The sequence below is a fragment of the Leptodactylus fuscus genome, chromosome 7 (assembly GCF_031893055.1).
Source record: "Leptodactylus fuscus isolate aLepFus1 chromosome 7, aLepFus1.hap2, whole genome shotgun sequence".
Classification (NCBI taxonomy): domain Eukaryota; kingdom Metazoa; phylum Chordata; class Amphibia; order Anura; family Leptodactylidae; genus Leptodactylus; species Leptodactylus fuscus.
The window spans coordinates 132,755,511-132,780,004 of record NC_134271.1 but is presented as its reverse complement, the minus strand read 5'-3'; the positions used below and the strand labels follow the sequence as shown (position 1 = coordinate 132,780,004).

General features: G+C 40.5%; 2 protein-coding genes across 2 annotated transcripts; both read right to left on the bottom strand.

Moving 5' to 3' along the window:
* Positions 1-12,646: 12,646 nt before the first annotated feature.
* LOC142213359 (olfactory receptor 10C1-like) lies at positions 12,647-13,645 on the bottom strand. Its single transcript, XM_075281675.1, has one exon. The coding sequence runs from the start codon at positions 13,643-13,645 to the stop codon at positions 12,647-12,649; it is 999 nt and encodes a 332-aa protein (XP_075137776.1).
* A 9,539-nt stretch (positions 13,646-23,184) lies between these two features.
* Positions 23,185-24,065, bottom strand: LOC142214517 (olfactory receptor 10A4-like). The gene is made up of 2 exons (XM_075283465.1): positions 23,379-24,065; positions 23,185-23,211 (listed from the first exon to the last, which is right to left on the bottom strand). The coding sequence occupies exons 1-2, from the start codon at positions 24,063-24,065 to the stop codon at positions 23,185-23,187; spliced, it is 714 nt and encodes a 237-aa protein (XP_075139566.1).
* Between the last annotated feature and the right edge of the window lie 429 nt (positions 24,066-24,494).

Genomic DNA, 24,494 nt, shown 5'->3' with positions numbered 1-24,494 from the left:
CTAACACATAGGAATAGCCTTAAGAAATGCTATTCTTATCCTACCTTTAGATGTCTTCTCTGCGCCGTCGTTCGGTAGAAATCCTTTTTTCTTTTGTATGCAAATGAGTTCTCTTGCAGCACTGGGGGCGGTCTCCAGCGCTCAAACAGCATTGGGGGCAGTCCCCAATGCTGCGAGAGAACTCTCCAGTGCTGCCTCCATCTTCTTCAGGAACGGCCTCTTCAAGCGTTTTCTTCCGTCCTTGGTTTCAGTCTTCTAGGCATGTGCAGTCAGCTCTGCCATCGGGCCTCGGGCAGAACCAACTGTGCATGCCCGTGGCCATAAGAAGATGGCTGCATTAAACAGCAAGCTGGTGTAAGCATCCATTTTCTTGTGGGCGTGGGCACGCACAGTCAGCTCTGTCTGAGGCCCAATGGCAGAGCTGACAAATCACAGCATTTTGTTCCTAGCCTTAAAAAATGATATTGTCCCATATTTTCTTTCTTTCCTCAAAGCTATACAGATTAAGGTCTTAACGTCTCTGTAATATGTTGAGGGGGAATGCTTGAATACCCAGCCTCTTTATAGCCCAACGCTACCACAGTTCACCTGCGTTACTTCAGATACATAGAAGAAGAATAATTTAATAATAAATGTAGAAAACCATTTAAGGACCATTTAAGGACCATTTAAGGACCCAATAACATCATTCTTATTGCTATAGCATGGAACTGTAGTTTGTGATATAATCTGACTATGACATTTCTTAGACCATTTTTCACATCCCTATTTCGTAATGCATATATAAATGGGTTGAATACTGGAGTGACTACAGTGTACATAAGAGAATAACATTTATCATATTGGCTGCCATTAGGTCTAAGGTAAATGGTGAAGGCTGTGAAGAAAAACAATATGGCAACTATAAGATGAGATGAACACGTGGAGAAGGCTTTACGTTTACCCAAAGAACTTTTTATCTGAGAAACTGTTTTAATGATTTTGGTATAGAGTCCGACAATGATCAGAAATGGGACAACCGTTCCAATGGTAGCTGCTGAGGATATCACCGTATTACTTATATATGTATCAGAACATGAGAGACTCTGCAGTGGAACCAAATCACAGAAGAAATGGTTCATCCTATTAGGGCCACAAAAATCCAAAAACATTGTGAACAACGTTACAATTAAAGAGTTAAACAAGCCAATAAACCATGGAAGAACAGCCAGCCGTATACAGAGGGTCTGATTCATTATAGCCGTATAGTGTAAGGGCTTGTTAATAGCCAGGTGTCTGTCATAGGCCATAATGGTAATAAAAATACTTTCCACTTGTCCCAATGTAATAAATGAATATACCTGTATAAAGCAGCCCATAAAGGATATTTTACGATCTCCTGCGATGAGGTTGGCCAACAGCTTTGGTATAGGTACGGATACAAACAAGATTTCTTCAGCGGCAAATATACTAATAAAGATATACATAGGCGTATGGAGCGAATGTTCTGCGATGACCAGTAGGATAATAGTCAGATTTCCAATAACACAAATAAGGTAGGTAAATAGGATAAGAGTAAAAATGAATATCTGATATTGATGGAACTCAGAGAAAGCCAAAAGGAAGAACTCTGTCACATAGGTCGTATTGCTGCATCCCATTGTTAAAATTGATATTCCAATTCATTTTAATTCATGACCTATCCTGATGATCAGCTGCATGACGGCGCACTGTAACCCATTCATTGTTTACATCAGATGCCATTTTGTTTCATAGTGACAACGTGATGCCATTACAACCTTGTTCTGTTCATTGAATAATTTGTATTATTATTATTATTATTATTATTATTATTATTATTATTATTATTATTATTATTATTATTATCACACCTTCGTTGCATCATAACATCATAGCAAAGTGAAACAATCTTCTGATTCTATATTGTACAAACAGAACTTGCTCCCCTACCTGCCCCTCCCTTCACCTTCTTCCTCTAGGTCTCCTCTGTTTTCACATTTTATGACATTCTTCTACTTCTAGCGGAAAAAAACCTTCAACTTATTTAACAAATAAGACTAGTTATTTCAATCCTTATGTGTCCTGAAAAAAACATGGTAAAAATAGTTGAGACATGCAAAGCCATTAAAAAGATATCACCGTGCATTCCAAAGTGCTAAATTTGGCTTCAGCATTGGGGCATCAATGAAGCTTGGTCCTGAAAGGGTTAATAGACTGTACCGGGTGTTTTGGGCTGAAACTTAGCATTTTGATGGGTATAAACTTTGTGTTTATCGAAAAAGAATTACCCAAGAGTATCAAGGGGTAACCAGAAAAGTCTTTTGTACATCATAGCGTTGTGTCTCATCACACAGCTAACATATGTGAAACCATTTGCACAAATTTCATAGACTCTGTATGTTACCCTGTTTCCCCAAAAATAAGACCCCCCCCCTTCACCTCCTGGACCACCTACAACCGGCAGTCATGCCGGCGCTCTGCTAAGGAAGTACCGGCATGACTGCCGATTGTCCCCTGCTCCAGCCGCTACATAAGGCATCCCCCAAAAATAAGACAGGTCATCTATTTCAGAATATAATTTAATATAAGACACTGTCTTATTTTCGGGGAAACAGGGTACAGATTCAATAACTAGAAAATGCTGCCTCCGGTTATTCTAGTCACAGCCCCAGAAGGACTGAGTGGTGGGGAACGTAATCTCAATCTAAATCACTTACCAAAAATAGGTGCAACCTATGCCAGGACAACGTCATGAAGCTTGTTCTTAAATGTATCCAAATCAGAAGAGCCAAACAGAACAAATTCTGTGTCAGAACATTTGAATGGAATTAATTCTGCAACGTGTCAAGAATTTTCATAAACCTGGTTCAGATCTATAGAAAACCTGTTGGAGGCCACAAAAGACTTGAGACTTTGAAGGAGATTCACCCTAAACATACAGCCAGAGCTACAGTGGAATGGTTTAGATATAAAAATATTCATATGTTAGAATGGCCTAGTCACAGTCCAAACCTAAATTCCATGAAGCATCTGTGGCAAGACATGAAAATTGCTGATCACAGACGTTTCCATCTAATCTGGCAGAGCTGAGCTATTTTGCAAAGAAGAATGTCAAAAATTTCAGTCTTGAGATGCGCAAAGCTGGTAGAGACCGAGCCCAAAAGACTTGCAGCTGGAATTACAGAGATGCCCTCACTGTCTGGCTCCTGCAGCAGCTCCAGGTCGGTGATGGTTCAAGTGCAGCTGCTCTTTGCTCTCTGCCTTCAGCTCCCGCTGTCCAGGACCCGCAGGAAGTGCCATCTTCCTGTGGACCCCGCCAACATCGTCATTTAACTGCGCAGAGCATCAGCAGTTTTGGTGGCAAGGTCCGGACCCACGGGGAGCGCCATCTTCCTGTGGACTCGATGCCGAAACTGCTGATTCTCTGTGCAGTTGGTGACGATGCTGGCAGGGTCCACAGGCAGATGGAGCTCCCCGCGGGTCCGGCCGGCGCCAGCTGAAGGCAGAGAGCCAGGAGTAGCTGCACCTGAACCATCACCAGCCTGGAGCTGCCGTAAGAGCTAAACAGTGAGGACATCCCACTGCACTCACCGTGGACCTTTGGCTGGACAACCTCTCCCTGGAACAACCGCAGTAGAATGTGAGTGTAACCTACACCGTGCAAACAATACAGCACCTGGAGTGTATATAACAATATTCCCCCCTGCGCTTGACTCGACTATAAGCCGAGGGGGACTTTTTCAGCACAAAAACTGTGCTGAAAAATGCGGCTTATACTCGAGTATATACGGTACCTTATAAAAATATATCACCTAAAAAACCACACCTTATCTCTATTACAATAAATCTCCATAAATTTTACTTACTTGCTTAGTTTAATATTATGAAGTGAATCATGAACAAAAACAGTGAAGATTTATCAAAGAATAGACATAGCACTAAATATACGGCCTTATAATACATGTTTATATAGAAACTGTGTGAATATCTCACATGGTATAACCACATGGGATTTACATTTAAAACAAAGATTAAAAATCTCAGAAGACAGAGTATAAATTTAACCTGTTGCTGGTAATATACTGACTATATTGACTTATTGAGGAAAAAAAAAATATAATAATTCCACATAAAGTAAAATATTGTAAGTAAGGCTAATTATTATAAGTAATATTTATGGATTTACGGTGTACTTCTTCCAAAAATTACCTTACCACCGATTTGTACCAAAGGAATTGTAGGATATTTGGTGGACTCATACATAGGCTGTACTATAAATAATAAGAACTTTGCACTGTACTCCCTACGCATTATATGAATGTCTTAAAAACTGTGCACCCAGTGTACCACCCTCAACACAACTCAAGTCAAAACTGGTTAAGGACTGGTTTCATGACAGCAATTTTGTACAATATTATGACATGATAAAACAAAGTTGAAAGACTGCAATTTACAACCACTGGAGACTATAGATGCGCGAACACTAAAGTGTCCGAGGTTCGAAATCCGATTCAAACAGCCGCACACTGTTCCACTGTTCGAACCCCATTATAGTCTATGGGAGAAATGCTCATTTCAGGGGTAGGCAACATTCGATAAAATCATACTTACCAAGTCCACGAGTGAGGGTCGGGCTGGATTCCGCTTGAAGTCTTCTCCGTGCAGCGTCCCCGCGGCGTCTTCCGGGTGGAATTCACTCTGCCTAGGCATCCGGCCTAGGCAGAGCCGACTGCGCATGCGCATGCAGCTCTGCCCAGGCCCAACGTCTGAGCAGAGCCGACTGCGCATGCGCGTGCATGCCGGCGCATGAGCAGTCGGCTCTGCCTAGGCCGGATGCCTAGGCAGAGTGAATTCCACCCGGAAGAAGACGCGGGGACGCAGCGCCGAGAAGACTTCGGAAAGGTAAGAGAAGAACCAGCATTGATTGGCAGAATGTATAACATTCTGCCAATCAACGCTGGTTCTGCATCGAACCTTAAACTTCGAACAGCAAGTATTTTGAATACCGTAGTATTTGATCGAACACCTACTCGATCGAACACTACTCACTCATCTCTACTGGAGACCACATGAACCCCTGTAGCACTTTATGTCACAATTTAGCTAAACCATAATGTCTTGAAAAGCTGATTACTTTTTCACACACAAATTTGGATGGAATGGAAGAACTTAATGAATGGAAGGGCACATCTCTACAGTTTTTCTACAACTGATGTCTTTGTCGTATTACCTCATTCCCATCCTGTCAGGTGCATTTGAAACAATAAAACACCAGCAGATCCTCAAGGACCAGTGATTTTGGCTAAGACCTCACATAGCGGCCACAGCAAACAAGTGAAGTATTAAAAACCATGGGAAAATGCATCACGGTTTTTTTCTTGCAGCTCTTTTTATAGAAAGTACAGATTGAAGTTTGACGGTGTGCAGTTTCCCAGATATGAATGCACAGCGAAAAGTGAATATGTAAGGACACAATGGAGGATGAGAGGACCAACTATGTGAGAACGTGGAGCCTGAAGCGGCATCACTGTACCAAATTTCTGGTATATCTGGGCAGGAGTCATATTCACCCAGTGGGCCGTGAAAGACATATTTTGTCCTTATCAATAGTTACAGCTCCACACGTCGGCGCTGCCATGAACTTTGGCAGACACTGACAGGCTCAAAGACAGGCCCACCTTCTGTTCTACTTATTTGTGAAGGGCTAGTACTGCCTTTTTGGAAAAGAAATGATGGCTTGGGACTCTCCACCTCGGCTCGGCACAAGCCATCAGTTCTCTGAAAGGTGCAGAGTTCACCGTTTGGAAAGGGAGGTACTGCAGCATCAGCAACTTGGACAGGAACACATTCAGTTTCTGCACCGTTGGATGAATGCACACATACTGTTGTCTCTTTGAAATTGCTTCGATGATGGATTGCTGACACAATGACTGACTAGGAGGAGGAGGAGCAGGAGCATGAGGAACAGCAGATGATGGGAAGGACAAACAGCTTCCTTCGGCTGAGGTGGTGGAGCCTTGACTGCCTGAAATGGGGTGCATGCCATTGGCTGGTGTAGCAGTTTCTGCAGCAGGCTGGGCCACCACATTGGAGCTACGGTTCTCGCAGTCCACTTTGTCACCCAGCTCACAATTATGATCAACATCATCATCGACTACTGTCTGCAGGACACTGATATCCTCCTCACTGTCCTCTAATTCAGGAATTCTCCTTATCACTACTTGCCCGCCTAACGGAGGAAGAGGCATATGTCTCCTCCTGATCTTGGTTGGTCAGAAGTTGTTGAGTGTTTTCTAGTAGCTCCTCCTCACTGTATTGTAGATCTGAGCCCATACCATAGAGTACTTTCTGGCTGAGGGACAGCAAAGGACAGAGGAAGGTTCAGGACATCTGAGGGTACAGAGCCTGCTCCTGGGGCATGCCAATCAAGGGTTGTGTCTCACGAACCCACCAATTCTTGGCTGGGGTGTCTGATGTGACTAGAACCACTGGGTTGCTGAACAAGACATGACCACTAGCTGACACTGGGGGCTCAGGCCTCTGAAAATGATCCCTGCTGCTACACCCCTTACTTTGCTTTGACCTGTGTCCCTCCCATGTGCAGGGCCTATCGCTTCTCTGTCTGACATACTGTTAGATCAAATGAACAGATAACTGCTTTATAGCAGATAACTGTTTTATACTAGATAAGTGCAAAGATTTGTTGTGTGTTGTGTTTCTAACACTTTCCCTAGTGCCTGCTCACGTCTCTCCCTATAATAAGTACAATGTAAAATGCCTGAACCTAAAATGGCAAAGGGTATCCAACTCCTTCATAACTGGCTGAAAACCATGATCAGATAGATGCCATAAAACTTCTCCAATTCATAAAAAGCTTGAAAACTGATTGACTTTTGGATAGTGATTGCCATTGATCACGGCATAAACATGGTTAACCCCTTCCCGACATCCGCCGTAATACTACAGCGCTGCCGGGAAGGACTTCCCGCAAACCGCCGTAGTACTACGGTGGCTGCATGCTGCGCACACAGAAACTGTGTGCGCACCATGCCCTACGGGTGTCAGCTATAACATACGGCTTACAATGCCCTGTAACACCCGCAGTCAGAACCGGGTCCGATCGCGGGTGTTAACCCCTGAGATTTTGGCGGTCAAACATAACCACCGGCATCTCAGGGGTTTCGGTTTCGATCGGTCTCGATCGGCATCCCCTGCGACACAGGCTGACAGCTTCCTGTACACTGCAATACACGTGTATTGCAGCATACATGTAGTTAAGCAGTGATCAGCAGATCACTGCTTCAATCCCCCATGGGAACAGGAAAAAAAAAGTTATAAAAAAGTAAAAATAAAAAAGTTTAAATAAGTTTAAAATAAATTAGAAATAAATAAAGCCCCAAAAATCCCATTTTCCCCATATGAAATGTAAAATGTTTTATTATGTAAAATAAAGAAAAATAGGAAAAACACATTACGTTTGGTATCACCGGGTCCTTAATAACCTGAACAATAAAATTAAAACATTATTTAACCCGAACGGCGAACGGCGTAAAAAAAAAAAAAATGTATAGAACCACACAAAATAATGATTACTCACCACTTTTGCCTTGCAAAATGTTCAATAAAAAGTAAACAAATGGTCAGATGAAAACCAAAATGGTACCAATAAAAATCTGAGGTCTTCCCGCAAAAAATAAGCCCTCAACCAGCTCTGTCTAGCGAAAAATAAAAATGTTGTGCCTTTCAGAAGATGGCGATGCAAAAATAATTGATTTTTCCCCCTAAATTGAATTTTATTCTGCGCAAATAGCAACGCATTAAAAAATAATATAAATGAGGTATCGCCGTAACCGTACCGACCCGCAGAATAAAGGTCACATGTTACTTCTGCTGTACGCTGCACGGAAAAAAAAAAAGAATGATAAAAAGCAATGCCAGAATTGATGTTTCCTTTTACATCCCACCCAGAAAGAGTTAATAAAATGTAGTCAATAAGTTACAGGCACCCCAAAATGGTGGCATTGAAAAGTACATCTAATACCGCAAACAACAAGCCCTCATATGGCCACATTGCCAGAAAATAAAAAAATAAAAATCTAGCTTGTACAATGTGAAGACAAAACCCCAAAAGTCGCCAAATCATTAGGACGTAAGTGGCTGCGACTAGAAGGAAATGTATAAGCTGTGCGAGCGCTTTCAGGGGACACCAGGACACCAGCGCTGATTCCCCAGAATGCCCCTCTTCCCCGTCCGTGTCATAGAAGCTAGTGGGAAAATAGAATGGGATTTGGTGTACCCAATTTACTCCGCACAGCTTACATATTCACTTTGGGGTTACTAATGCTCACTACATCACTTGATAAATTCTTTGAGGGGTGCGGTTTTCAGAATGGGGTCACTTTCTAGAGGTTTCCACTGTTTGACACCTCAAGGGCTTTGTAAATGCGACATGGTTCCTGAAACTGATCACAGCCAGATCTGCCCTCTAAAAGCTCCTTGGCACTCCTTCCCTTCTCGCTGTGTGTCCATATATTAGTTTAAACCCACAAGTGGGGTACTATGGTAGTCGGGAGAACTTGCATAACAAATTGTGATGCGTTTTCGCCTTTAACCCCTTCTGAATGTGCAAATTCTAGGGCTAAACGGAAATATTAGTAAGATAAAATCAAATGTGTAAATTTCACCTCCATTTTGTCTTAATTCCTGTTAAACACTTATAGGGTTAAAATACTAGGTATATGTTGTTTTGGATTATTTAAGGGGTGCAGTTTTGAAAATGGGGTGATTTATGTTTTGTTTTGTTTTTTAATACAAGGGTCTTTCAAAACCCCTTCATAACTGGATTAGTCCCTTAAAAAATGGGTTTTGGAAATTTTTTGAAAATTTTGAATATTGTTGTTTCACTTGTAAACCTTCTAATGTCCGTAAAAAATAAAAGGGCGACTAAAGTTTGATGCCGACATAAAGCAGAGATCATGCACATCATTTCAAACTTTATAAAATGCATATTTTTCAAAATTTTCATCAAATTTCCTATTTCTTCATAATTAAACACAAAACATATCAATCAAAATTTAATACTAATATGAAGTACAATGTGTTACGAAAAAACAATCTCAAAATCACTTTGGTAAGTTAAAGCATTCCAAAGTTATTGCCACATAAAGTGACACGTATCAGTTTTGAAAAATCGAGCTTGGTCAGGAAGTCAAAAAGTGCCATCGGCGGGAAGGGGTTAATCCACTTGAGCATCTTCTGACTCCGGCGGCTAGTTCCTCAGGACAGGTAGGGGCTAAAACAATAATTTAAAATATTTCTTTTAAATAATACAAAATGTGTTGCTATTCCCCCCAAAATAATAATTTTTTGAACCACTTGTGAAAGGCATTATTTCTGCCATTACCATTGTGTATATATAAATACCAAGAGGCATCATCCTTCAAAGAGGAATAATTTTTTTGATACCACCACCTACCATAGCAATGATCCCCTCACCAACCGCACTACAGACTATCCATTCTCATCATTTGAAACTGTTACAGAAGAGGAAGTCTCCCAACTACTTTCTTCATCTCACCCTACAACCTGCAGCAGTGACCCCTTCCCCTCACACCTTCTCCAATCTCTGTCGCCTGCTGTCACTACTTACCTTACTAAAATATTTAACCTCTCTCTCTCTTCTGGAATCTTCCCATCCTCCTTCAAGCATGCTGTTATAACCCGCTATTGAAAAAACCCTCCCTGGACCCATCCTGTGCTGCTAACTATCGACCTGTCTCTAACCTCCCCTTCATCTCTAAACTCTTGGAACACTTGGTCTATTCTCGTTTAATCCGCTATCTGTCTGCTAACTCTCTTCTTGACCCCTTACAATTTGGTTTCTGCGCTCTGCACTCTACTGAAACGGCTCTCACAAAAGTCTCCAATGATCTCCTAATGGCTAAATCCAATGGCGACTTCTCTCTTCTTATTCTTCTGGACCTCTCTGCAGCTTTTGACACTGTTGACCATCATCTCCTCCTCACTATGTTCCGCTCAGTTGGCCTCAATGACACTGCGCTCTCCTGGTTCTCCTCTTATCTCTCAGACCGCACTTTCAGTGTATCATTTGCGGGCTCTGTTTCCTCCCCTCTTTCCCTTGCTGTTGGGGTTCCTCAGGGCTCGGTCCTCTGCCCCCTCCTATTTTCTCTCTACACAGCCCCCATTGGACAAACCATTTCCAGATTTGGCTTCAGGTACCATCTTTATGCTGATGACACCCAATTATACACATCTTCCTGTGACATCACCCCTGCACTAATACAGAACACCAGTGACTGTCTCTCTGCTGTCTCAAATATCATGTCCTCACTCTATCTGAAACTAAATCTCTCCAAGACTGAACTACTACTGTTTCCACCATCTAATAGATCTGTCCCTGATATATCCATTGCAGTCTCAGGCCTTACTATAACTCCTAGGCAGCATGCCCGCTGCCTCGGGGTCATGTTTGACGCAGACCTTTCCTTCACCCCTCATATTGAATCACTTGCACGCTCATGTCACCTCCACCTCAAAAACATCTCCAGAATATGCCCTTTCCTTACCAGAGATACACTAAAGACACTTATTGTCTCTCTGATTCATTCTCGCCTTGACTACTGTAACTCCTTACAAATCGGTCTTCCCCTCACTAAACTCTCCCCTCTACAATCTATTCTGAATGCAGCAGCCAGGCTCATCTATCAGGCTAGACGCTACAGCGATGCCTCTGGTCTGTGCCAGTCGCTACATTGGCTGCCTATTCATTATAGAATAAAATATAAAGTTATCACCCTCATCCACAAGGCTCTCCATAATGCCGCACCTCCCTACATTTCCTCCCTCATCTCTGTCTACCGCCCAACCCGTGTTCTCTGTTCACTCAATGACCTAACACTCACATCCTCTATTATCAGAACCTCCCACGCTCATATACAAGACTTCTCCCGAGCTGCACCACTTCTCTGGAATGCTCTACCCCGGACAATCAGATTAACTCCCAATTTCTACAGCTTCAAATGCAAACTAAAGACACATCTTATCAGACAGGCTTATCACAATGTCTAACGTAAACCCTTAACCTTACTCTATCCCCACTCCCACATTTCCCCACATGATATGATGTCATCTCAGGATAACTTTATCTGTCCAAGCTCCATCCACATGTTAAAGGACACGACTGTTGACGGCTCAAAGTTTTATGTTTGTGTAATGACAGTCACCTCTATTACAAAATTGTCTGACCACTGTATAAGCAATGCTGCCCCTGTTACCTCTTGTGTCACCCCCTCTACCTCATAGATTGTAAGCTCTTGCGAGCAGGGCCCTCAGTCCCATTGTGTGAAATGACGTTCTTTGTTATGTATCTGTCTGTATTTGAACCCTACAAATTGTACAGCGCTGCGGAATATGTTGGCGCTATAGAAATAAAATTTTTTATTATTATTATTATTATTATTTTTGGGACTTTTTTTAATTACTAAAGGAATTTGTTTACAGAGATTTAAAACCATGCAAAAATAAAAGCAAGAAAAAAAAATCCCTATTGATCACTGAAATAAAGGCCCTGCTCTTCCTGTCCAACGTAGGTCTGTGGTCTCTGTACAGGGAGAAGCTGCTGGAGGGCGCAGGGGGAAGCAGCAACGGGGACGGCCAGATTGATATTGCACTTGAGAAAGGGCTCCAATGCCCGCAATGTGTCGTGCCAAATAAAGTTGCCTTCTGAATCCTACTGTGGGTGAGCGCTGGTTTACTGCCTGACTTCCATATGGCTGGTCCATTCTTCCATTTGTTCTGACGTCCCTGTGACGGTCACTAGCAGCTGTCCTCCAGTACCAAATTGGTCTCTTGGTTGTTATATCCACTGGTTGTTGTGTCACACACAACCAAATCAGGTGAGCAGTCACCTGTACTGTCTTCCTATCATTACCCTATGTACTGAGGGTGCTCCACAAGGAACGGCTCGGTGCCGGGTTTTTTCCCTTTTTTATCATTGCAAAAAGTCCTTTTTAGCTAAACATATGTTTGAATAGCCTTTAAAATGTCTATTCTACTACTACCATTACTCCTTGTCTTGATCCCACCATTTCTTGTTAAAATGCTTTCTTTCGTTATGCAAATGATCCTCACAGAGCACCCTAAGCATTCCCCAAAGCCTCTGAGCACCCCTCACGTCAAGCCTTGAACACTGCCCCTCCACTGCTTGTGCTTCGTCTCTCCTCCTCCTTCCTGGCCTCTGATGCCGCGACGTTGTAGTTGAAATCTTGCGCATGCGCAGTACCACTCCAGTCAGAGTGTACTACGCATGTCCAAGTGGCCATTTTGTTGTGATCAACTACAGCGTACTGCACCTGCAAAATAACTGAACACACCAAAACTGCCGCACGGACATGCGTAGTACAGTCTGACCAGAGCAGAACTGCGCATGGATGATATTTCAACTATAATTTTATTTTTACTACTAGAAATAGTAAAGATAAAATGATATAGTTCTGCCGGATGAGGGGAAGGGTGGGGCAGTTCTCCTTCTCTCTCTCAGGCTGGGGTTACACTACTCCTTTCTGCCGGAACCACAGTAATATCCATTGATTGTGCAAGCAAGTTGGAGCATAGCAAGTATATTAAATCAATGCAGAAAATTGGTGAACTGTCTAATAATTTTTCTTAAGGCGTTCTTTACCTCTCGATTTCTGAATGTATAAATAAATGGGTTGAGTACCGGTATTATAACAGTGTACATAAGAGCAAAGAACTTGTCGTAGTGACTGCCTTTAGGTCTGGTATACACAATAATGGCTGAACCATAAAACAGAGACGCTACGATGAGATGGGACGAGCAAGTAGAAAAGGCTTTAGATTTACCCTCTGTGCTTTCAATTTTTAAAACTGTATGTATGATGTGAATATAGAACCCTACTATAGTAAAAAAGGGCAAAACAGTCGCAACAACAGCTGCCAAACTAGTTGTTATATTACTAATAGATGGATCTGAGCAGGCTAAATTTTGCAGCGGTGCCAAGTCACAAAAGAAGTGGTCAACCTCATTTGGTCCGCAGAAATCCAATGAAAATGTAAAAATACTTGGAATGAAAGAGGTAACAAAACCAAGAAACCATGGCAGGGCAGCCAACCTATAGCAGAAATGGCTGTGCATTATGGCCGGGTACCGCAATGGATTATTTATGGCTAGGTATCGATCAAAGACCATTATGGCTAATAGGTAACACTCGGTTTCTCCCAAGGCGTTGAATGCATACATCTGGACAAAGCAACCGAAAAACGAGATGGTCTTCCTAGTCTGAATGAGGATGGCCAACAGTTTTGGAATTGTTACTGAGGCAAACATAATCTCCAGAACAGTAAAACTACTGATGAAGAAGTACATTGGAGAGTGAAGAGAAGGCTCACTTCTAACTAACAGGATGATAGTAAAGTTTCCAAAAACACAAATGGTATAGGCCAGAAGGACAGCACAAAAGAGAAAATGCTGAAACAGCGGGAAATTGGAAAAACCCAAAAGAAAAAATTCATTGACAACGGTTTTGTTGGCAATTTGCATTTTGATTTTATAGGCAACCAATAAGGATTTGGAGACAGGAAAATCATAAAAATACCGGTAATACATCATTCATAAGAAACTTGTACTGAAAAAGATGGCAGTATGTTGCCATATTTTATCGTGAGACATCACAATGAAAAGTATTAAAATTAGTAAGTGAGGAACAAAACAAAACCTCACCTTTAATTCTATTAATAAGATAGAAAAATGGAAGACAATGAAATAAATCAAAAAATGAGCAAATAAAAAGAATGAAATGGATGATAGTCCTTAAAAAGGAAAAATAACACAAAAATTGAAAGAAGATGATATACAAGTGTATTATAAATATACATGTAAATGTATTATTATTATTATTAGTTATTGTATGAGTAATAGTAGAGACAACAGTAGTAGTAGTAATAGTAGTAGTCATAGTAGTAGAAGTAACAGTAGTAGTAGTAGTAGTAGTAGTAGTAGAAGTAACAGTAGTAGTAGTAGTAGTAGAAGTAACAGTAGTAGTAGTAGTAGTAGTAGTAGTAGAAGAAGTGACAGTAATAGTAGTAGTAGAAGTAACAGTAGTAGTAGTCATAGTAGTAGAAGTAACAGTAGTAGTAGTAGTAGTAGTAGTAGTAGTAGTAGTAGTAGAAGTAACAGTAGTAGTAGTAGTAGTAGTAGTAGTAGTAGTAGTAACAGTAGTAGTAGTAGTAGTAGTAGTAGTAGAAGTAACAGTAGTAGTAGTAGTAGTAGTAGTAGAAGTAACAGTAGTAGTAGTAGTAGTAGTAGTAGTAGAAGTAACAGTAGTAGTAGTAGTAGTAGTAGTAGAAGAAGTGACAGTAATAGTAGTAGTAGAAGTAACAGTAGTAGTAGTCATAGTAGTAGAAGTAACAGTAGTAGTAGTAGTAGTAGTAGAAGTAACAGTAGTAGTAGTAGTAGTAGTAGTAGTAGTAGTAACAGTAGTAGTAGTAGTAGTAGTAGTAGTAGTAGTAGAAGTAACAGTAGTAGTAGTAGTAGTAGTAGTAGTAGTAGAAGTAACAGTAGTAGTAGTAGTAGTAGTAGAAGTAACAGTAGTAGTAGTAGTAGTAGTAGTAGTAGTAGTAGTAGTAGTAGTAGTAGTAGTAGAAGAAGTGACAGTAATAGTAGTAGTAGAAGCAGAAGACTTGCCACACTCATCAGAAGGGCTTTAAACTAGAAGAAGAGGGGATGGGAAGAAAAAAGAAAGACAAGAACATGCAGCTAAAAGACATACTAAACAAGGTTACTAGATGTGGTAAAGAGGACCCAAGACAGGATACTCAGAAGGAAATTTCGAAAAAGGATACAACAGAGCACAATCTGAAATGTTTTTACACAAACGCACAAAGTATGGGAAACAAAGAAGGAGAACTAGAGCTGATGATACACAAGGAAAACTATGACGTCATCGGCATCACAGAAACCTGGTGGAACGACATGCATGATTGGAACATACAGATGGAAGGATACAACTTATTCAAAAAGAATAGAACTAATAAAAGAGGGGGTGGAGTTGCATTGTATGTTAAAAAAGAACACATCTCCACAGAAATTACAGTTTTACAGAATGATAATCTACTGGAAATTATTTGGGTAGTAATTCAAGGGAAAAACAATGATAAGGACATCATACTAGGCATTTATTACAGACCACCAGGACAGACAGAAGACATGGATGAGATTTTTTCACAGCAAATGACCACGCTCTCAAAGAAACATGAAATAGTGATCATGGGAGACTTCAATTACCCTGACATTCATTGAGAAACCCATACAGCCAAGAGTAAAGGCTCCATCAAATTTTTATCCTCTCTAGCAGACAACTTCATTGCCCAGCTAGTAGAAGAAAACACGAGAGGAACATCCATTTTGGACCTAGTCCTAACCAACAAAGAGCACATGGTTAAGGGACTACGGGTAGCAGGGACACTGGGATTCAGCGATCATACTATACTTGAGTTTGGGGTTGTAAGAAGAAGAAGACCTGAGAAGACACAGACTTCAAGGCTCGACTTTAGCAGGGCAGACTTCAAGAGCCTGAAGGCAAGGGTTAGCAGAATTCCATGGTGCAAAATTCTTAAGCACAAAAATGCACATGAAGGGTGGGAAATCTTCCGTAGGGAAATCATTAAAGCACAGGAACTAACAATACCTAGAAGGAAGAAAAATGGGAAGCACCTAAAAATATCAGGATGGATGACCAAAAAATTACATAACCTGCTAAAAAGGAAAAAGGAAACATACAAAAAGTGGAAGATGGGAACTATACCTAAGGAAGAGTACACAGCAGTCTGCAGACTCTGCAAGACAAGCATCAAAGGAGCTAAGGCTGAACACGAATTGAAGCTTGCAAAAGAGGCAAAGAGTAAGGTAAAAGGATTTTGGGGATATGTTTAAAGCAAAAGAAAAGTGAAGGAGACCATTGGAGTCCTGAAGAATGACAAAGGAGAAACAGTTAACATGGTGGAACAGCAGGTGGAGCTACTAAATTCATATTTTGTATCCGTCTTCTCCTAAGAAACTAATGGAAATATCGACATTAATGGTGATGGAGATGAGGGGAAGGAGGACTCCAAGCTGACTATAAGCGAAGGTCTGGTAAGAGAGCACTTAGCCAAGTTACAGGAAACCAAGTCCCCAGGACCAGATGATTTACACCCTAGAGTCCTGAAAGAGATAGCAGAGGAAATAACAGAACCCCTTGCTATAATCTTTGGTAAGTCATGGGAAACAGGAGTGGTCCCTTTAGATTGGAAAAGGGCAAATGTTGTCCCCATCTACAAAAAGGGGAAAAGGGACGATCCAGGAAATTACAGGCCGGTAAGTCTGACCTCGATAGCAGGAAAAATCTTTGAGCAAATTGTCAAGGAACATTTACTTCGGTACCTGGATGGGAAGGCATTAATTAACCAGAGCCAGCACGGCTTTATGACCAATAAATCTTGTCAGACTAACTTGATTTCCTTCTACAACAAAATCACTGAATGGTTGGACCAAGGGAATGCTGTGGACATAGTATATCTTGACTTCAGTAAGGCATTTGATAAAGTATCACATAACCTTCTTATTGAAAAAATGATTAAGTATGGCTTTGACAAAAAATCAGTTAGGTGGATTCACAACTGGCTTAATGATCGGGCACAACAAGTAATACTAAATGGCTACACATCGAACTGGAAGAAAGTCAAAAGCGGGGTGCCGCAGGGCTCTGTTCTGGGCCCAGTACTTTTTAATATCTTTATAAATGATCTGGACGATGGAATTATTGGGGAACTCATAAAATTTGCAGATGATACGAAGATAGGAGGAATAGCCAACACTAGAGAGGAGAGAGAGTGTATTCAAAAGGACTTAGACACACTGGAACAATGGGCTGAGGCCAACAAAATGGTATTTAACAGGGACAAATGCAAAGTTCTACATCTGGGTAACAGAAATGTAAAAAACATATATAGTATGGGAGGAATAGAACTAAGTGATAGCATAGGGGAAAAGGACTTGGGCATAATAGTAGATCACAAATTCAACATGAGCCAACAGTGCGGTGCTGCTGCAAAAAAGGCTAATAAAATTCTGGGATGTATTAAGACAAGCATTGAATCTAGATCAAGAGAGGTCATTATTCCGCTGTACTCTTCCCTGGTCAGACCACACCTGGAATACTGTGTACAGTTCTGGGCGCCTCAATTCAAGAAAGACATCGATATATTGGAGCAAGTCCAGAGAAGAGCAACCAAAATGGTGGAAGGTCTGCAAACCATGTCCTATGAGGAGCGGCTAAAAGAACTGGGATTGTTTAGTTTGCAGAAGAGAAGGCTGAGGGGAGATTTAATAGCAGTCTACAAATATCTGAAAGGTAGTCACAGTGCAGAGGGATCTCCCCTATTCTCATTAGCACAAGGAAGTACAAGAAGCAATGGGATGAAACTAAAGGGAAAGAGATACAGATTAGACATTAGGAAAAACTTTCTGACAGTGAGGGTAGTGAGAGAGTGGAATAGGCTGCCACGGGAGGTGGTGGGCGCTCCATCAATGGAAATCTTCAAGCGGAATCTGGATAAACATATAGCTGGGATGATTTAGGAAAACCTGCACTCGCAGGGGGTTGGACCCGATGGCCCTTGAGGTCCCTTCCAACTCTACCAAAAAAGAAAAAAAAAAAGAAAAAAAGAAAGAAGTAACAGTAGTAGTAGTAGTAGAAGAAGAAGTGACAGTAATAGTAGTAGTAGAAGTAACAGTAGTAGTAGTAATAGTAGTAGTAGTAGTAGTCATAGTAGTAGAAGTAACAGTAGTAGTAGTAGTAGTAGTAGTAGTAGAAGAAGTGGCAGTAATAGTAGTAGTAGAAGTAACAGTAGTAGTCATAGTAGTAGAAGTAAAAGTAACAATAGTAGTAATAGTAGTAGAAGTTACTGTAATAGTAGTAGTAGAAGTAGTAATAGTCATAGTAGTAGTAGAAGAAGTAACAGTAATAGTAGTAGTAGTAGTAGTAGTAGTAGTAGTCATAGTAGAAGAAGTAGAAGTCACAGTGGTAGTAGCAGAAGTAACAGTAGTAGTAGACGTAACAGTAATAGTAGTAGTAGTAGTAGTAGAAGTAGTAGTCATAGTAGTAGTAGTAGTAGTAGTAAAAGTAACAGTAGTAGTATAGTAGTAGTAATAGTAGAAGTAACAGTAGTTGTAGTAGTAGTAGTCATAGTAGTAGTAATAGTAGAAGTAACAGTAGTTGTAGTAGTAGTAGTCATAGTAGTAGTAGAAGTAAAAGTAGTAGTAGCAGCAGTAGTAGTAAAAGTAGTAGTCATAGTAGTAGCTTTAGAAGTAACAGTAGTAGTAGTAGAAGTAACAGTACTGGTAGTATTAGTCATAGTAGTAGTATTAATAGCAGTAGTTGTAGTAGTAGTAGTAACAGTAGTAGTAGTAGTCATAGCAGTAATAGTAGTAGTAGAAGTAAAAGTAGTAGTAGAAGTAGTAGTAGTTGTCATAGTAGTAGAAGTAACAGTAGTAGTAGAAGTAGTAGTTATAGTAGTAGTTGTCATAGTAGTAATAGTAGTAGTAGAAGTAACAGTAGTAGTAGAAGTAGTAGTTATAGTAGTAGTTGTCATAGTAGTAATAGTAGTAGTAGAAGTAACAGTAGTAGTAGAAGTAGTAGTTATAGTAGTAGTTGTCATAGTAGTAATAGTAGTAGTAGAAGTAACAGTAGTAGTAGAAGTAGTAGTTATAGTAGTAGTTTTAGAAGTAACAGTAGTAGTAGCAGTAGTCGTCATAGGAGTAGTAGCAGTAGTCGTCATAGGAGTAGTAGCAGTAGTAATAACAGTAAGGCCGAGTTCACACGTGAGTTTTTTGCTCAAAAATCCACCTCCCATTCACTTCAATGGGAGCTGATCATTTCCGCTTGTGGAAAAAAGAAGCGACATGCCCTTTCTTCAGGCAGATTTGCGGCTGATTCATGCGCCTCACGACACTCCCTCCCGACTTGGCCCATTCATTTGGGACTACTCCAGAGCGGAATGTCGTGACTGGAGGCTGGTGCACTGTATGTACTGCCCAGAATCCAGTCATGGCTACCCGTTTTTTGGACCAGATTCTGAAGTGGCCTCTGCCTCCATAAAACTCCCATGAGTTCCCGTGTGAACCCGTCCTAATAGTAGTAGTAAACAGTACGTTATCAGTGTCAGTGCTATGTGTTATGTCCAGTAAATATCTTTTTCATGGCTATCACACTTACCTACTATATTCTAATGCCCCCAAACACAAGCCCAGGTATTATCATGGGTATGTATGAAGGGCCACGAGGTAGACCGCAAAAAAACAATCAGTTACCCTCAGACTCAGATGGACCCTTTGACTTTAATGTAGTCCATTGTTTTAAAACTGGCAGAAGAAAAGGTCCACCATGCAGAACTTTTTCCTTTGACAATTTTTATGCGGCCACTGAAAAAACAGACTTTGCTGGAGATATGAACATAGCCTTAGGCCGGGGAACCACATGGCGTGAACATTGTGCTTTACAGTCTCTGCAGTCTCTGAGTGCACAATGGTTTATTCACATCTCAGTAAAATACAGACATCTGGTTTTACATGTTCATCCCACATCTGTTTTGAGAGCTCATTGAATTCAATGTGTCTATTTACAAGTCAATTTTTTTCTAACGGTCCATTTTCATGGCCATCAAAAACTGACAAGCTCTATCTTTGTCCATTTTGACGGACACACAAACCCAATAGAAAATCAATAGATTCATTTTTAAATAAATGTAAAGCAGATTGACTTCTGCCTTATGTATATTAAAGACAGATGTATGGGTTGGGTCAAAAAAGAAAATCTAATGAAATTATTTTTTTTTTCAATGAAAGATAAAAACTGATATAAAACACATGAAATTTGGCCATCAAAAACAGGTAAATGCAAAATGGCTGTTAAAGTAGAACATGTACATCTGTCTTTAATGGCCATTACATCTATCCAAACCGTTGCTGTCATATGTATAAAGTTTAAGTGCTTCCTTTATTTTTTCCATTCTTTTTGTGGCCATTTCTAGGTTTGGTAAAAAAAAAAAAAAAAAAAAAAGCAAAATTCATCCATTCTGTAACGTGGGGCTTTAGCCTTATCCTGGAGAGGTGAGTTAGACCCAAGTTGATGGCTACATCTGTGATATGGCATTGAGTTGGTTTCTTGAGAAATATTGATTTGAGCTACGGTAATCTGGACATTTTTTTTTATTTTATTTTATTTATTTTTTTTATGGTAGAGTTGGAAGGGACCTCAAGGGCCATCGGGTCCAACCCCCTGCGAGTGCAGGTTTTCCTAAATCATCCCAGCTATATGTCTATCCAGATTCCGCTTGAAGATTTCCATTGATGGAGCGCCCACCACCTCCCGTGGCAGCCTATTCCACTCTCTCACTACCCTCACTGTCAGAAAGTTTTTCCTAATGTCTAACATATCTGTATTTAGTACAACAACTTATTAAAACCCCAGTTAAAGATTTATTAGCCCTTTGTCAGGGGTTCCTTTGGATCATCGTTCTGGTGCAAGAATCTTTCTCATGTCTTCTGCTATTAATATTAATATACAATTATTTATTTCACTTACTTGTTTCCATGTGACTAAAATCAATCAATCCAGAAGTAATTGAAGCCTTATCGTATTCGTTATATTTGACATAGTATTGACTCTGTATAACATAGACTACGTAGGAAAACCACACAATCCTCTTTTTATAGTCTTAATGCTAAGAAGAAAATTGGAACCAGAGGGAATATCTCGTCCTTTGTGCCCGATGTGCTGAAATTCTGAAAATTATCCCCTAAGCAATTGTATATTTTTCTGCACAATAATAAGTACAGTACTAGTTTTCCAATGTGTAAACACTATTAAAGAAAATCAGATAGATCTTCGCAATATCACTGCTTATACACGGTCTACCAATAAGTATTTGGACACCCATGCAAATGAAGATATCTGCGGTCGTGATGTACGTCTCGCCTTCTGCAGTTAAATAGGAAACAACATTGGCATTAGTCGCATTTAAGATACCACGAAGTGTAGAGTTGCCCAATTTCGAGAAAGGGGTAATTGTGGGGTACCACAGAAATGGTTGATCCTTAAGGGACATAGCAAGCGAACTGAATTACCCAAAATCAACAGTGTCCTATGTGATTATGAAGTGGAATGTGAATGGTGATTGTCGGAATGTGCCCCGAGTTGGCAGACCCCCAAAACTGGGAGATACAGACCAACAAGTGCTGGCCAGAGAAACCGCACCCAACCGATGGCTCACATACACCAGGAGTGTCACCAGGCATCCGGGAGTATTGTGTCGATCAATACCATCCATAAGGAAGCATCTGCTGGGGTCTACCAACTATTGTGTATGAAGAAATGTTGTATTTCTGTTCTACCATAGGTGTCCAAATACGTATTGGTAGCCATTGTAGACAAGCTACATTCACACGACATTGATTAATGGCAATGTGACTTTTTTTTAATGGACGTCACGCGGCAGCATTCATTTGAATGTCAGGGAATAAAGACTACTCACATGACCTTTATTTTGATAGACCGCATATTTTGTAACAGACTGTAAAAATATAGGCCATGTTCTATTTTGGGTCGTTTTCACAGATCCATCCATACAATCAAACGTATGGGGGATCAATCTAATAAGGTGCTCCCTGGGTGTAAGCCATGAGAAATCCATTTTGCACCTTGGTCGCCTAAATGTTGCCTTAGGCCATGGCAGCAAAAAACACTGCATTTTCCATCACTTGCAAAGTGGAGGGGATTAGCCAGGACATAGCAGAAAAAAGCTGCAGTGGAAAAGCTGCTATCTTAGCTGTCAATTATACTGTCGGAAATGCTGACATTTTCTGAACAGGTAGAGTTTGGTTTCCATATGGGGATTCCATACTCAAATTCACTTGAAAAATGCAGAGCAAAAAATCCTGCAAACAGAAATTTTCTTTCCACGTCGTTTGGGCATAAACTGAGAATAAACCTAGCAGACCCCATTATAGTCTAGGCAGTCTGCGGGTTTCCATGGGTTAGCGTCTTTCTACGTGTTTTGGCTCTTCTAAGGCTAAATTCATACAGGGACTGGATTTTGACATGGGAAGCCGCTTCAGAATCCGGACCAAAAAACGCCTCCCACAGCTATCCGCGACAATCGCGGCATTCCACTCTAGATTAGGCCCCAAATGAATGGGCCTGGACAGGAAGCTAGAAACGATAGCTCACTTCTTTTTTCCACCAGCAGCAAGAAACCACTCGTGGAAAAAGGTAGTGAACGGCTTTCATAGAAGTCAATGGGAGGCGGTTTTTTGAGCCGGATTCTGCCTCAAAATCCGGTCCAAAAAACCCAGTGTGAATTCAGCCTAAGTGCTTTGAGACTGAGTCAAGTTTTGGTTTTCACAAAGTTTGCTGCTTCTGTGTTTTGGAATCTTTTATATTTTTAAAAAATCTTTTAGATTTTAGATGTTTCTATGGTTATTGAATTAGAAGCAATTAATATGTTTTTACACTTTATAGACAAATACAACAATTTTATGTAAAGCATTGTGCATCACCAGTTTGCGCCTGGATGGTGGGGAGAAGTTGCTCGTGGAGGATGTTTAGATACTTTCTTGGTCCACGGCAGTGTTTTCAGGCAAAGTCCATTCCTTGGATGAAAAGCAACCCCACACTTCTTCTCTGGACCCTTATCTCTATTAAAGAAAATAATTAAGGGCAGACTAACATTCTGTAGGAAGTCCAAGGAGTAGACTACAAAGGACTGGGGTGAAGTTATTGGATAAAGCCCATTTGACTGTTTGGGACATCTGGAAGAATGATATTTATTGTATAAAAATAGTAAAACATTACGAGCGCTCCCATTGAAGTGAATGGGAAGTGTTTAGCAGCGCTCGCGTGTACGGCTCAGAATGAGCCAAGCGCTTACGCCGTGTGAAGGGGCCCTTATTGAGACTCTTTGTGGTCTGTTGGTAACTACAGTATGCCCCAAGTCACTATAGTAAGCACTGTATATATAAACTGTAGGGTCTCAAAGCGAGCTGGTTCAATTCCAACATGTTTCACGGTTCGGAAAATATCTCATTACATCTCACAGTATAATGAATCATTAACCATCCAAGTGAGTGAGAGTGATCTGTAATATCAAAAACAGACAAAAACGGAGCTGTTTATGAAAAATATTGATTTTTTTTTTAATAATCTTATACAATATGTAACATATCACACAAAAAACCCAACACACAATTATAGTAAACAATTATAATGTGTTGGTTTAAGTATCACAATAACCTGTTTAGTTACCTTTCTAAAAGCATTTTTTACCTCTCTATTTCTAAGTGTATAGATAAATGGGTTTAGAAGCGGAGTCACCACAGTGTACGTGAGGGCAAGAAACTTGTCGTAGTGACTACCTTTAGGCCTGACATAAACAATAATAGCAGAGCCATAAGCTAGACAAGCCACAATGAGATGGGATGAGCAAGTAGAAAAAGCCTTCATTTTACCCTCTTTACTTTTAATCTTAAGCATAGTATATAAAATGTGAATATAGAACCCTACGATAGCAAGAAAGGGAAAAACTGTTGCAACAACAGCAGCCAAACTCGTCATCATAATACTAAAAGATGGGTCCGAACAGGCTAAAGTTTGCAATGGTGCAAAGTCACAGAAGAAATGGTCAACCTCATTTGGTCCACAAAAGTCTAATAGAAAAGTAAAAGTTGTAGGGAAAAAAGAGATAACAAAACCAAGAAACCATGGCAGGACCGCCAATCTACAACAGAAACGTGTGTTCATAATGGCGGAGTACCGTAATGGATTACTGATGGCTAAATACCGGTCAAAGACCATTAAAGCTAGAAGAAAGCATTCTGTTTCTCCCAGGGCATTGAAGGTGTACATTTGGACAAAGCAACCAAAAAACGAGATGGAATTACTAGTCTGAATGAGGATGGCCAACAGTTTTGGAATGGTTACGGAGACTATCATTATGTCTAAAATGGTAAACATACTGATAAAGAAGTACATCGGAGAATGAAGAGTAGGCACCGTACTAACTAACAGAATGATAGTAAGGTTTCCAAAAAAGCAAATGGTATAGGCAAGTAGAACAGTACAGAAGAGTAAGGGTTGAAATGAGTGGAAGTGGGAAAAACCCAAAAGAAAGAAATCAGTCACAATGGTTCTGTTGATATGTTGCATTTTTGGTTAAAATGGATGGATGCCATACAATAGTTACATAGTTACATAGTAGATGAGGTTGGATAAAGACATTAGTCCATCAAGTCCAACCTATAACCCTACAATCCCTACAGTGTTGATCCAGGGGAAGGCAAAAAAAAAAAAAAACATGAGGCTCATGCCAATTGCCTCATTTCAGGGGAAAAAATTCCTTCCAGACTCCAAATCCATCAGTCA

Excerpts from the sequence above, each read along its gene's own strand:
- LOC142213359 (XM_075281675.1), bottom strand. The coding sequence starts at position 13,645 with ATGTATTACCGGTATTTTTATGATTTTCCTGTCTCCAAATCCTTATTG.
- LOC142214517 (XM_075283465.1), bottom strand. The coding sequence starts at position 24,065 with ATGATAGTCTCCGTAACCATTCCAAAACTGTTGGCCATCCTCATTCAG. Across the intron at positions 23,212-23,378 it reads TAAAAAATGCTTTTAGAAAG|ATCACTCTCACTCACTTGGA; the intron begins GTAACTAAACAG and ends TTGATATTACAG.